General features: G+C 39.8%; 1 protein-coding gene across 2 annotated transcripts in view; it reads right to left on the bottom strand.

The window, feature by feature from the left end:
- LOC127365473 (contactin-associated protein-like 5) overlaps positions 1-15,162 on the bottom strand; it is a 92,524-nt gene that overhangs the window by 12,303 nt on the left and 65,059 nt on the right. For both annotated transcript variants that reach the window (XM_051403576.1, XM_051403577.1), the window contains 6 exons: positions 14,359-14,515; positions 12,893-13,020; positions 11,052-11,222; positions 8,680-8,898; positions 3,708-3,947; positions 1,318-1,545 (listed from right to left, as the gene is read on the bottom strand). In XM_051403576.1, coding sequence (XP_051259536.1) covers positions 1,318-1,545; positions 3,708-3,947; positions 8,680-8,898; positions 11,052-11,222; positions 12,893-13,020; positions 14,359-14,515 — 1,143 coding nt within the window. The remainder of the gene's footprint in view (positions 1-1,317; positions 1,546-3,707; positions 3,948-8,679; positions 8,899-11,051; positions 11,223-12,892; positions 13,021-14,358; positions 14,516-15,162) is intronic.

The following is a 15,162-nucleotide window of genomic DNA, read 5'->3' as shown; positions in this document are numbered from 1 at the left end:
GCAATTAAGTCCAGGTTGGGCCTTTTATTGTTTTGTTTAGGAGGGCTGTCTAAGGTCTTCTTAACATTATCCTTTGGATAAACAAGGACTTTTTTGCAAATGGACTGCTTAAATTTACTGAACATCAATAAAGAAAGAGGCTTTTCAACGATGCAGAGGAGGAGCAGGAGGTTAAATCTATTCATTAGCCTACTCTCAGTTTGCACAAAGTTAAGGCAGCGGCTCTGGTATTACATTCATGCTGGCAGCTTTGGCACCAGCACGACACACATTAACTGCCTGTTCACCGTCAGCCTCATTTTCTCTTCTGCTCCACACCTTTCAACATGCAAATAAAGTTGAGATTTCCTGAAAATTAGATCTAGAGCTTTTCAGGGCCTTAGGTGTTAATGTAAGTGGCCCCAGACTCCCTGAGACGCTCCCTATTTTGCACAGTGTTTGACAGGCACATCTGCACATGTCTTGCAATTGGTTCTTGCCGGAGTTTTAAAAATAACCTCCGATGGTAACTGGAGTGCAACGGGATCATAATTGAATCATTTTTTTTAAGTGGATTCCATTTTTTTCTGCCTACAAAGGATGATCTCTGTCCGTTGCCAAGTGAACTCTGGTGTATCTTGTCTGCGGTGCGAATGTAAAGAGGACCGACCCGCTTTCAAGGAAGCAATAGCCTATGTAATTATTCAAGATCAACTGGTAACCATGGTAACACCTTTGTGTCAGCCTTGAGTGAGGTAAAAGCGGTTACAACAGAGAACAAGGGCGTGTCAAGCTTGTGACCTTCTCCACAACCCCATGTACTGTTTATACCTGTTGGTCATTATTTGATCCAGTTGAAGTTTTAAATAATGCTCACCACCTATTTCTTCTCAAGTTGAATAAATGCATATTGCATGACTGTGTTTTTCTCTTGTGATGATGCAGGACAGTGGTCACCAAAACTGTCCAATAAATTTGAGTGTTACCTTCTAGTGACATTATTTGTTCCATTTTGACATTCTGCTGCCATGATGATGATGTAAACTGTACAGTATTTTATCTGACGGGACTTGAAATGGTTTTAAATGGATGTGGAAAAACTCACATGTAACTGTACTATTGTAACTGTTTAGCAACATTGCTTTGTAACTAGGTGGAAGATATATTTGCTAACAATAAAGATGCTAAGTTTATTGGGTTGGCTGTGTGGGCGTGTTTTCTCCATGTCTGTGATAATATTCAAAAAAGTATTCCATACAGTATATCACTGCCGTAGGTTATTACTTTGTAGGTCTATTTTCTTTGGTATGTATATATTCATGTAAAAGCTGTATGTACCGTTCTTGGCCAGGATGACAGCGATGTACTGCTGGTTGAAGGTGCTGACGGTCAGCAGCATGGCCGGCTTCTGGGAGGTGACAAAGCTAAAGGCCACGTCCTCTCTGGCCCTGCTGCTGCTTTCTGTAGAAACACTGGAGGCCTGCGAGCTTCTGTTCTGCATCACTGAGAAGGGCTCCTGGAAGGTGTAGGTCACTGAGGACTCCATGTCGAAGGACACTGACACCTCTGCAGACACAGGGGCAGGGATAGAAGAACATTTCAGTGCAGGGAACTCGGCTCTAACTAAACAAGGATATAGGGCTAAAACACAGCTAACAACCTCCAGAAGCTGCAACGTTCATTACATCTCATAATATGAATGCAACAATAGTAATGTCTTTCTTCAGAGGTGTAGTGGTGTGTGTATATGCTGAACTCTCTGGGCAAGTGGAATAGTGGCTAGAAATAGCCAGAGATACACACTTGAGTCCATCAAGGCTGCAGGAAAACATGTTACAATATTTCATGCATTGTGTGGTGTTTTCCGCACAGAAGAAACTTTTGTTCCCTGACCTTAAGGCAGTCCGTCCTCCCGGGCGACACGTATACCACCATAACTGTCTCTGAGCCTGGGAAAGTGTCGTAAGCCTACACTCAAAGAATAAAAGCTCCCTCACTCTTTTTGTAACCCAAAAATCTGGTGGCCGATAAAAATAGACCTTTTCTATGTGGATTGTGCTCTGATTTTGCACCAATATGACTATGAAAAGGTGCTTAGAAGTTCCAGGTCAGGTTGCAGTGACTCCAAAATATTACCACAAGCATTTTCTCTGCATTATACATTGAAAAAAAAAAAGTATAATATAACGTATACAGAATAGGCCAACGTTACACACCGGACCTTTAAGGCCAATTCAAATATCTATACATCTAATATATATAATATATATAAATAGTTATCTAAGAATGAGCCATTTTTATCTACAAAGGGAACGGATCTTCTTCTATGGCCTCTTTCTCAAGTAGCCCAGAAAAAACAAACCAATCACAGGCATGTTTTTTTTCCCCCTTTTCCAGTAGAGTTGCAACTACATTGCTAGATGCCACTAAATCCTACACACTGGTCCTTTAAATGGAACAAGTTTTGGTTAGCATGACCTCTTTAAGCCATGTACCTGGGGGGGAAAAAAACCCTTCAAAATAAAGCTACATTATGACCTCACAGTCTCAATGTGAAATCACATCACTGTCATTTCAACTGAGGGCTGAATGCCTGAAGGCAACTAAGTGCTTCATGTCAAACAGTATGTTTCTGTCCACATTTCTGCTGCCATGATGGTGTTAAGTATTTTATCTGACAGGATTTAAAATTATTTCAAATGACTGAGGACAAACAGCTTTCATATGAACAGAATATAAATAGGCAGACCGACTGCTCTACACACTGCTCAGACACATGAAATCACATTATTGCCTCAACAGGTGCTGAGATTTAAAGCTGCCTTAACAAGCAAGCTTTTCTGTGTTTTATGTGATGAAAAAGCCAAATTCAAGAGTGAGTAGGGAAGGGTGGAGTCCCTCAGTAGTAACACAGTCTCTACTAGCAGCACATCCACTGAAGCAGGCAGTCTCGAGGCTGCTGCTGTTCAGAACAAAAGCGCTAATGTATTCATACACTATATATATATATACCAGAAAATAAAGCTGACAGTTTGCTTTGCAAAGCGGCCACATTTGTTGTTTAATCATACATTTTAATGTGGATTGCTTTCATTATGTCAAAATCTCTACAACACAGAGCTTTGAAAATCACGCTATCGTTTATCCAAGAACTGTATTTCACTCCTGAAAGTTTAACTCCCAGAGAGACTCAGATCAAAGGGAGAGTCTATAACCTGCAGGTGACATATCTAATAGGCTCTTCACCACAATAACACAACAAACTGCGTGGTAAGAATATCACAGCAGTCGGATTATCTGTATCCTGGCATGGGTTCATATTTAACACACTGAGCTAGAGGATACTGTGTAAATAGTGCAGAGTGGTTGGCCACAGTTGCAGGCAGAGTTTTAATCTCTTGTCTTCAAACTCTCTAGCATGTCTGTATGGCTGTTTGCTCAGCCTGCTGCTCTTCTATCTGCGCTGGGCATTTCAGTTGTGTTGTGTGTGTCTGAGCTCTCTTCTGTGCTCACATATTGCAGGAGATAATTTGGTCTAATGCATTTTAAATGTTCTTGGAGCCTGGTGTCAGGACAAGTACTAATTGCCTCTTGCATTACTCGCATTTTTATTGATGCGCTGTAATGGAATGACCTTGACTTGATTGATTATTTGTTTGCCGTAATCAACATTAATCTATTAAAAGAACTGCATTAAATTTAGAGTTTCTGTGGTTGATCACGCTCACCTTGGTCGCAGGTAGTTCCCCCGTAAGCCGACTGGGAGCAGTCGCACACATAGCCATTGCTCTTCTCAATGCACCTGCCTCTGTTGTGGCAGAGGCTGCTGGAGCCGCTGCAGTAGCCGGGGCAACCTGAGCTCACCCCGGGCGTCATCTTGGCCCTCTCCTCCAGGTCAAAGCTCACGCCGTTGACGGTCAGTGTCCTGATGCAGCCCAGGAAGCCTCTCTGCTGAGATGCTGTTCCCCCTGAGAGGAGGATGGCCGTTAGTCGCAGCTAATGCTCGCTCACAGGCTGTGCTAAGCAGCTTCTGATGACTTTATAACCACGATTCCCTTTAAGGCTGATGAGGATTTACGACAAACATTTACTTAATTCCAGTGTGCATCTAGGGCAACTCGGTAGGCACTTAAGCGTGTGAACCCTCAATAAGACTAAATATACAATTTAATGGACTACACAAGTTTCCAAGAGACATCACTGTGAGCACATAGAGAACATATAAACATTTCTGGCATGGTGACAGCTGATAATATATGCTTCAGAGACTGATGACTTTGGATGGAAATGTATCATATTGCTATGCCTATAATTTATACTTGGAAAAAAACATACAAAACAGGTGGGTAAAATCTCCATTAATTATACCCTGAAGCTGATAAATGATACTGCTTCATATGGAGTGAAGCTTTGCCTGTATGAACTGCAGGCCTTTATTATTACTTTTGTAGGCATATACATATCTAATGTTTTTTATATTTTGATGGCAAAAACAGCAATCCATACACAATGTTAAATAAATGGTAAAGGACTGAATTTATACAGTGCCTTTCTGGTCTTGTTTTGTTTCAATCTCACTCTTCTCGAAATCACTTTCATGCACTTAGCCCGCACATACATCCATGATTAGTTAGGAGCTAAAATGTGATGGTAAGATAGTAAGCTGAGGTAAAATGAATGGTTCAAAAACACTGCAATCATGGCTCCAAATGGGAACTACTGGGAAGAGAAGTGTGGGCCTGCCAGTTGATGGTCTTGGACACACACACACTCACTATCAGATAGAGGCGAACTTTATGTAGTCTGGGTTTGTGTCATGTTGCAAAAACCTTTTGGATTGCTTAGGCGACGACCACATAGAAATGTACCTCTAAAGACTAATTTTACTTATTTCCATCAAATTGCTTTATTCCTACTTTAATGCCAAAATGTCGTTATCTAAGCAAAACTTTTTTTCTGCCGCTGAAATACATTCATCCTTGTTTTTTGCAAACTGGAAACCTATCTATATGTGCCCTGATTGTCTGTTAGAATGAAAGCATTTAATACGGCTTGGGGTTGCAGCCTTTTAGTGTAATTGCAGTGTAAATAGACAGAAATATTACATAGTAAACTTACTTACTTACTTACTGTTTACTGAAATCTATTATAAAGAAAATGGAAGGAGCTTTTAAATAATTAACAGCCCCATTGTGTTACATACTACACTGTATATTTAAAACATTTTCACACTTACAATCCAATTTGGAGTAGGAAAGGAATTCAACACGGATCTCAGTGTAGTCCACATCAATATTTCATTACCCACCACAACTGTTTTCTTCTGTCAAATAGAACTCTATTTAAGGATGTGACTTGTGGAACTAGTACAATGTAGGTTTTGCATAATACAGATTTATAGTACCATGCAGGGCTATTATTGTCATTGTCAATTAATCTGTCTGTTGTTTAGTCCATAAAATATCAGAAAATAGTGAGAAGTGTGGATCACTGTCTCCCAAAGCCCAGTTGATGGCAATATCTTTTGTCCACAACCCAAAGAAACCAGAAAATATTCCCATTGGAGAAGCTGATCAGAGAATATTTTATTACTAGTATATACTAAAATACTATTATTAATTTATTATCAAAATAGTCAGATGATTAATTTGATAGTTGACGACTAATCCATTAATCAACTAATTGTTGCAGTTCTTGTACCATGTAGGCGAAATTTCACAATGATATTTTGTCTGTTTCCTAAAATATATGCTATGTTCCTGCGGACATTATTTCTATATTTGTGAACTGCGTACTTTGGCAATGAGTTTTTTGTTTTAACGCATTGATAAAATTTGTTTCTTTGTTATATTCCCACATGTTATTTTATAAATATAATTAAAACTCATTTTTATCATCTGTTCAGTATTAAAATGTCAGGGAAAAGACTTTATAACAACGCAATCCCACATTCGTATTAACTTTGTTTCTTTCATCAGAACATTTGAACTTTGATTAAATGACACCTTTGTACCTTCTTATGAAACAACTGAATCTTCACCTAATTACAAGTTCGTCTGAGGTCCACAGAGGATTATTGCTTCCATTTGTCATTTCACTCCTCTGATAAATTATTTTTTTTAAGTAAATGATCCATTAAGTGCATGAACTGAGGCCTAAAATTGAGAACACGTAAAAAAAAACTCTTTTAATGGTATCTCTGTCCCCTCCATAGGGATGGTGTATTATTAAGGAGACATTAAAATGTCAGAAGGGGAGAGAGAAGAAAGAGAGCAGCCATGCTCCTGGGCCACAGCAATAATGAAATAATAATAAAATACATTAGTTCTTCACAGTAGCTTACAGGACAGGCTTTGTATGTTAGTCTATATTAGTGCTATACTCAGAGGATAAATGTACATTTAAAGTGTTATTGTTAGCTATAATCACTTCTTCTCTCAGTTCTGGCTGTTAAGAGACAGCTTTGTAGTGTGACTACACTGTAAGAGATAAGGGAAAAACTCCACAGTCCTTGATCTGTGCACTTTTAAGTTCAGCCATAGCTAATATGAGACTGCAATAGCCAAATGAAGTATCTCAGCTAGTGGTTGTGCATACACAAGAAGAACACATAAAGAGGAAAATATGTACTAAAACAGATACACTGTCAGAAGATACCCACTTGATTTGACTGACTCAGACTGCTGAAGCCTCATGTTAGCCTCAGCTGTACTTTAGAATGCATTTTGGCACAAAAGAAGTGTCTGTCTCCCATTTCTTTCAGTCGTGCTGTGAAAGGATCACTTCAAGGCCAGTTGGGAGAGGAGGGATGATTACAGCAACCAATAACTCTTTCAAAATGAAAGTACATATGGCATGGGAGTGCTGTATTAAGACAACCTTCCCTTTAAAGCTGCCCTGATCAATATTCTTTTTATATTAACAACAGAAAAAAGGACTGTGTGTAATCTTAAAGGTGCCGCTCCAAGTGATAAACCCACACCCGACCCTGCAGTTCTACCCAGCTCTACGGAGGGTTTTACTGTCTTTCAGCTCATTGGGCCATATGCATGAATGTCTCGTTGCATTTGTTCTTGCACAAAGCAACAGTAGGAAAAAAGAAAATCCTACATGGGATGATTCATGAAACGTGCGCTGACAGCCAAGCCGGTTCTTACCCACCTGGCTATATTGATGAATTGTGTTTGATCTTAATTTTACAACTAGCATATGGAAACTCCCCAATAAACCATACAAAGTGCTGTGTGCAAAACCAACAATCTACTGACATTTGACAGGTAACGTTAAACTCAGACAAAAGAAGAAATGAAAGATAAAGGAAAGTAAGGCCATCAAAAAAGACATTTCAACAGACTCCAGCACACTGGAGCCATCATTGGAGAAGTTTCTCTGGGGGTGCAGCAAGGTGCAGCAAGGTGCAGCCAGGTCATGTGCTCCCCCTAGCCAGCGGGCCACTGTATTCAAGATATTATTTGGACAGTATTGGTCTATGATTAAATGGAATTGTTCTCTGTTGAGGAAGGGGAACAGATTTTGAGATGGTGCCTTGATGCACATATGAGTCGATTTATCTGGGTATGCTGAGCAGCAGTGTATGAAAACTGAGTGTACTTGTACTGTGGTGTCAACTAGGGGCACCCAAGGGGGGCAGGGGGCCCAAAACCCAAAAAGGGGAAAAATAGAGGAGGGGGAGGAAAAAAAAAAAATTTTTTCCCCCTTTTTAAAGGGGGCCCCCAAAGGCGCGGGGGGTTCAACTAATCATCTTTAATGAGCGTAACCATTTAAAATTACTATTGAATAAATAACTGTACAACCTTTTTCTTCTGTATTACATGTGGTTACATGTGGTCTAGGGCACTCTTAAGTTTTGATCTTACCTAATAACGGGAAGTACGAAAGTATTGATGAATGCCACAAAACGTACAGTATGTAGGGCTGTCGCAGAATCCGCAATAATACAAGCCAGCAAGCAACCGCATGTGACGCCACATCATCATGTCATGTTCAGTATTGTTTTTTCAAATGGGAAAGCGCCCTAGAGCAGCAAAGCTAAACAGACTCCACACAGCAGAAGCACTACTCGGTATCCCTCAATTCACAGCCCTGGATTACAATACCACACAGGTGGAAGTCCTGTGGCTCGCCAGTGTTTTGATTTAATGAGAGACATTCAACTGGCAACTTTATTCGGCTGAAAGTCGCCAGTTAACAGGGTCACAGATGCAGGGTGACAGAAGAGGGAGAGTCCAGTTAATTAGTACAAGCTGGAACTGAAAAGACACATTATCCTGTTGTACAAAGTAATTGGCAAAAATGACAAAAATGTAATGGTACTGCTGCGCTGAACCACACTGCGTACAGAGGAAGCAATTTCCATTGTGGTGACTAACGATTCATGCATGAGGCCCACTGTTTTGGTTTAAGTTGCCTGCAAATTTACTGTTTTCATCAACATCATTTCCATCAGCAGGAAGCGGTTTGCAGTACAAAAAAAAAAAAGCTCTCCACTGCACACTACCATCTAGCACAGACCAAGTTAGTCACTACTGTAGCTGGTGAACATAGCATTTAGCAGCTAAAGAGCCAGATATGTCCCTGTAGATTTGTTGGAGACCAAAAACTGAGTGAATATTAGACCACAAACAGAACTCCAAATAACTCTCTCAGGTGGAGGTGTATTCAGTCTGATGGTGACCCTACCTACAAACAGCTGGCTGCTGAGCCGTAAGCGGGGGTGTCCGTCAGCTGGAGCCTCCAGGAAGCGTAGGGGGAGCTGGTCGACCTGCAGGGAGGCCTCCTTCACATTGCGCTCTGCCCTCACGTAGTGCCACTGTCTGTCATTCAGAGGGAGGTGGGACTTCATTGACAGCACCACCGGACCGTTTCCCACATCAAAGGAAAAAGTCACCGCCGAGGGAGCTGGGAGGTCAGTGGGGAATCGTACACACACACACATACGACAGCCAGGTCAGACTGAATGTGATATTAGGTGTTTTATGTCTTCTCTGTCCTGCCTTTCTGATGCAATGCGATACAATGCTGCTGGGAAAACTTGATGACCTGAATAGATTTATGAGGGGGCTCAGCTGACAGCTCGTCAATATTTCACAATGTCTCTGATGCTGCAGTAATATATAATGGCTCCAAGTATCCTGAGAACTCTTGCCTAAGATTTGCACACACTGTAATCAACAATTACACACCTTTTTAAACAGTTGTAATAAATAAACTAATCCACTGCCACTTGAACTACCTCTCTGAGGACTGGATATATACTGTGATTATTAAATATTCTCTTTGGTAAGTACAAACTCACACCCATGCAATTTTCTTGCAATCTTGAGAACTACAGTGTATTTCTTTATTGGTGCTCATGTATGGAGTCTCATAATGGATAAATGCACACAGAAATGAATAAATGCACGAAATATATACACAACACAAATATATACACAACTCCACAAATGTATTTGTGGAGTTGTGTATATATATATGACTCGATCACAAATGCATTTTCAATGCACACACAAATATGCTTCAATCCATATATAAGTAAAAAAAATTAACATATAAAAATAAGATTTGTAAACACATTTGCGATGCACACACAAATATTTCTTGTTTTAAATATGTGCAATAAAAATTCACAAATGTACAAATCGTCAGGTATTTTCAATTTTCATCAAATACATATTTGGAAGTTGTTACATTGATATATGAATTGTCAAACGCGCATTTGTCTCAGTGCTTTCAATTTGTAAACCTCCCTGCATTTGTGTGTGGATTTTTGAGACTCTCCTGACGTGACTCTGATACACAAATTCATTTTTTCTACAAGGGGGTCGTCTGCAGCCAATCAGATGTCTCACTGCTTTACAGCCAATCACATGAGTGTCTCCCCATGAGGAGTTTTTAACTGACGTCATTACAGCGCGCAACGGATATGATGATGATATGAACGAATGATATGGATCTAGATCATGATCTAGATGGGCCAGAGGAGACGGCAGCGAAAAAAGGAAACATGGCGTCTGGAAGCCGCAACCGCGACAGTTGTTTCACTTACACTTAAATTGTCGCGGTTGCCGCTTCCAGACACCATGTTTCCTTTTTTCGTGAGGCACTCATGTGATTGGCTGTAAAGGAGTGAGACATCTGATTGGCTGCAGACGACCCCCTTGTAGAAAAAATGCATTTGTGTATCAGAGTCACGCTAGAAGAGTCTCAAAATTCCAGACACAAATGCAGGGAGGTTTGCAAATTAAAAGCACTGAGACAAATGCGCGTTTGACAATTCATATATCAATGTAACAACTTCCAAATATGTATTTGTTGAAAATTGCAAATACCTGACGATTTGTACATTTGTGAATTTTTATTGCACATATTTAAAACAAGAAATATTTGTGTGCGCATCACAAACATGTTTACAAATCTTATTTTATATGTTAATTTTTATTTTACTTATATATGGATTGAAGCATATTTGTGTGTGCATTGAAAATGCATTTGTGTATCAAGTTATCTATATATACAACTCCCCAAATACATTTGTGAGTCCTTTTTCGTGTATTTATTCATTTCTGTGTGCATTTATCCATTATGAGACTGTTCTGGCTCCATACTCCTGTAAACCAGTAATTTTTTTTTGTAAATCTATGTTTTGCAGCATTTTCTCTTCTTTTCCCTATTTGTTACAGTAAATCTGTGAGGCAATGTAATGAAGTCCTGCTTCTTTATTCATCTGGCGTATTCATTAAGGATTTCAGATTTCAGCTGCAGTAGTAAGGAAATGCTTTTAATGTCTCCTATGACAGCATGACATTGCTGTTGACTATGTCATTAGGATTACATCATGCTGTGCAGACTTGACAGCCTGCTTCTCTGGGAAATTAAACTGTCAACTACAGTGTAGCTGGCATTTCCGTCTGAGAATAGCAATATATATATATATATATATTACTGACAGCTTTTGTGGGCGTTCTTATGTATGACTGTTCTGTGTTCATGTCCTTGTCATGTACTTTGTGCATGCTGCACTTCTCTTATTCTGGTCCGAATGTTTGACTCACAACTGAGCTCCACTCGGATGAAGTCCTTGAGGCCCAGGTTCTCCAGAAACACTCCTGAAGGAGCACTAGTCTTGAAGTAGAAAGAGATATCAGACGCGAGCTCAGCCTGTAGGGTAGGGAAGTAGAGATAGGAGGACTCTTGGTAGAAAGACGCTGCGTTCCATATAGACTCTGAAACAAAAGAGAAAGTAAAGAAGGGAGTAGTCAAAGGAAAGGGAAAATGAAAGCAAAGTGAAGGCAGGAAGATTACAGTGTCTAATTAACTCCTTGCTTCCCTTACTTGCATCATTTCATCACATTTGCAACCATGAAGTACAAGAAAGGAGGGATTTAATGAAACATGACATCTGAGTGTTTCCAATGTTGACTTCTGGTAGGAAACAGGAAGCAAATTGTGGTCTCTGGTGTCAAAATTCACACACATTCCACAGCCGACCATCTGTCTCAACATCCTCCCTAAGAGGTTTTGAAGTGGTATAACAACATCACTCTATATCCTTTTCCATTCAAAGAGCGCAGCCATTATTCACGGAATTGTAAGAGATCCATTGTCAGGAAAACATCTAAATAAATAATAGTTTTAAGCATGTTAACTATTTGAACCAACAACGAGTGCTGTTTTCAGCTGGTGCCGGCATCTCCTGAGAGAAATGCCCATGACGTTTGTTAGGAGAGCTCATAGCCATGTGATGCTGTGGGATCAGAGTTAAATGATCATGTCAAAATACCACAAAACTAAATCAGTTTATTTTAGACAAAATACTGTGAAGCCACTCCCACTCTCTTGGAGGCTTTCCTGGCCCCAGCAGGAAATAGGTTGACATGGAAGCTGATTAAGCTAAGCTGGACAGTCACTGCCTCCCTTCCTGCAGCTGGAATCCACATTGCATTACTGTCTTTTGTCTTGTATAATGATTCTGTGTTAAAGTTAGTTTAATACATTACTCTTGTTTTAAGTAAATCTCTTCCGTGGACTCCCTACTTGTCACATTCCTTGAGCAGTTTGTGATAAATGGGGGGCTCGTCCAGGATCTGAACAAAGGAATAGTCCATGATTTGCATAGTTTTGCGGAGTTGTTAGAAACTAAATGCCAATTACCTACTGTAAGCTATTTCTCCTGTCTACTTCTGTTTTCTACTATCAGCAAAGTATTTTCCTTATTCTATTTATTATACAGTACATGCTCATAAACTCCTTATATAGTTATACATATATAGCAAATTATGATAAGAATGTCTCATAATGTGTAGAAATTGTTTAGTAGCCGGACCAAAAAACCAACTAAAATAGGTCACATCACATGTATATTGTTGCATGAAATATTCTACATGTCTTGTCCATAATTTTAAACATACTTCAGACTGACACATTTGATGTCTTTAGTAAATGGATTTAAAATAAAATCATGGGGTTTGAACTACATTTGACTGCAGATGAGCTGCTAAAAATTCCCCTGCTCTGTGTCCACAGCTCACTCTGGGACATGCAAGCAGTAAATATCTACAATCTCTTTCATGTTCCAGTGCTGCTGTCCAGCTCTGCTTCCCCCCTGAATTTCCCCACAATCTGGTAGCCCTGCCTGGCTGCACAAAAATGAGTTTGTAAAGACGGACCTCCTGGTAGGTCCAGCAGATTTTAAGGTTATAGTCCACACAGCCAGTTTGAACAGACTTGAAACAGAACAGATGAAGTTTAACTCTCTATCCCTGGATAAACACACAAGGAATAAACACATCATCTGAGCAGGGTTTGTGTCTGATCAACAATAAGCCTGGGAATTAAGGCCTCCATCTGCAGCCAAATCTGGCTCGGCAGCTTCAACACCGAGGTGATCACCTACTGTCTCCATAACAACGCAGAGGGCCGATGTGGTAGACGGCCTGCGAGCCCGTTCTGTTGGTGTCTCCAATGACTATCTGGCTCACTGGTAGGTGGTCTTTATAGGAGAGGACTCCTGTGTCATTAGCCCTGTGGCAGACAAAAAAATAAAATAAATAAACTGTAATACAGAGCCCTCAGGGCTGGATGCCTTTATGGGGGTCCAGATAAAGGCATCCATTCTTCTGCATTAGCACAGAACGCAGAGTAAACACATTAAAAAGGGAGCAATCTATCACAATGCAGACAACTGCCGCTGGAAATATGCAAAGTGAGCTGAATCGAGAGAAGCTTTGGAGTGGATTAACATACCATAAACAAATACACCAAAACTATGATGCAGCCTTTGTTTCATCATTTAGAAATTATAATTAGTACGATCATAATTGTAATATTATGTATGGGCTGTGATTAATCAGTTTAGACTCAACACTGGTTCATGAAATTGTTGAAGATAGATGCAAATAGATGCAGAAGAAAAACTGGTCCTCTGTAAGTGGTTATAGCAATTTAGGAATATTCTTTAAATGTCTAATCTATGAACTTTCTACCTCTGTAGTATTGATCTCTCTTATGGATAGATTATGGATATACCATAGAGTGATTTAAGAGAGATAATTGTTATTGATTATTTAATTTTTTTTTGTAGTTCTGTAGATCTGTAGTTGGTCTGGTTAATTCATATTTGGAAGCTTTTAGAACCCTTTAGATGAGGGAGGGGATACTATACGTGTAGACACATACTCTACTTGTAGTGCTTTTCCACCAAATTAGCTCTAGTTGTAGTTCATTTGCATCAGCTTTGAGAGGAACCTTTGTAATCATATGCATCGTTAACAAAGGGCTACAGGCCCTTTCCACTAACAGAGAACAGGCTCCATTCTGGTTCCCACACCCAGTTTGAAATTGTTCAGAGCATTTTGACTCAAGTTAAATTGCTTTTGAACCCAAAAAGTTGGTTCTCTGCTGGAACCAAAAAAATAGCAGTTTTTTCTGGGGAAGTGGAAGTGTCATATTCTACAGATAGTTGAGCAACGCCTTCTGCATCCATTATTACTATGGTTCCACTCAAAACTGGCAGACATGCAGGCTGGTTCACTGGATAGCCAACAATCTTGAACGAAACCAGAGGTGGAAAAACAGGTACACCTAATGCAGTCTAATACAACAGTCCTGCTATAAATCCTCCTTCATGAAGGTTTTAGAGAGGTGTTAATTCAACCGTATGGTCATTCTGGAGGCTGCAGTTGTGGTGCTGTTGAACTCTATTGCATCATTCAGATGAGTATTACTGTTATTTAAACCTACCCTCAATAATATGAAAATGGTGGACAAAATGATAGACACATCTCTTTCAATAAAAATATATTTTCAAAATACAAAATAAGAAAAAATATTTTAGGGCAAGAAATGCCATATTGCATGTACCATGTGTCTGTATCAGCATCGCAGTTACAGAAGTAGTTCATGTCCATGCAGTTCTCCTCCAGGCTGCAGGAGCACTGCTGAACTCCAGGCAGGAAGCCTCCCCAGTAGCTCCGTCTCTCTCCTTCCCGGTCCAGCCACCAGGACAGCGGACTGCCATCTGCAACAATGCAGCAGACAGTCAGTGACCGCTGCAACAGCTCTGCCAGTGTGCCACAGCCCAAGCCCAAGTAGGTCAAGGTCATGGGTTATATTTGGAGGATTGCATTGTTCTGCTTCAGTGGCTTTATCTTAAAATGAAAAAAAAACTATATATGGAAGTGCTGAAAAAAAACCAAAGGCTTTATAGATAAACATGCTGCAGAAATCCTTTTCTGTCGGAGGCAGCTGTGCCGAGAGGTTTATATAACATGAAACATTAAAAAATAAGAATAATATCAAGAAAATAAAAGCAGGAATGAAGGTAAATAACATAACCTCAGAAAATAAATACAAAGGCAGGTTTATATATTTAGAACATTTGCGATCAAGTATTCAAGCATTGGGGAAGAGAAAAAAACTATTCAAGCACACTTTATCAGTTTGCACTTAAAAATAGAGCAATAAACAAGATATAATGTTTGCTGAAGACAATTCAACAATTATTAGTTGAGAGTCAGCAACCGTTTTCTGATATTACACCACTGTGGTTAAGATTTGGTTAGATTTAGGCACAAAAAACATCTGGGTTAGGGTATGTTCATGAATTCACACATGCTCTTTAGATTTATATTCTGTTAAACATATACAGACAAAATGAAACGGTGG

The sequence above is a fragment of the Dicentrarchus labrax genome, unplaced genomic scaffold (assembly GCF_905237075.1).
Source record: "Dicentrarchus labrax unplaced genomic scaffold, dlabrax2021, whole genome shotgun sequence".
NCBI lineage: Eukaryota > Metazoa > Chordata > Actinopteri > Moronidae > Dicentrarchus > Dicentrarchus labrax.
Note: the sequence above shows the minus strand (reverse complement) of the source record. Positions and strands in the feature narration are given on the sequence as shown.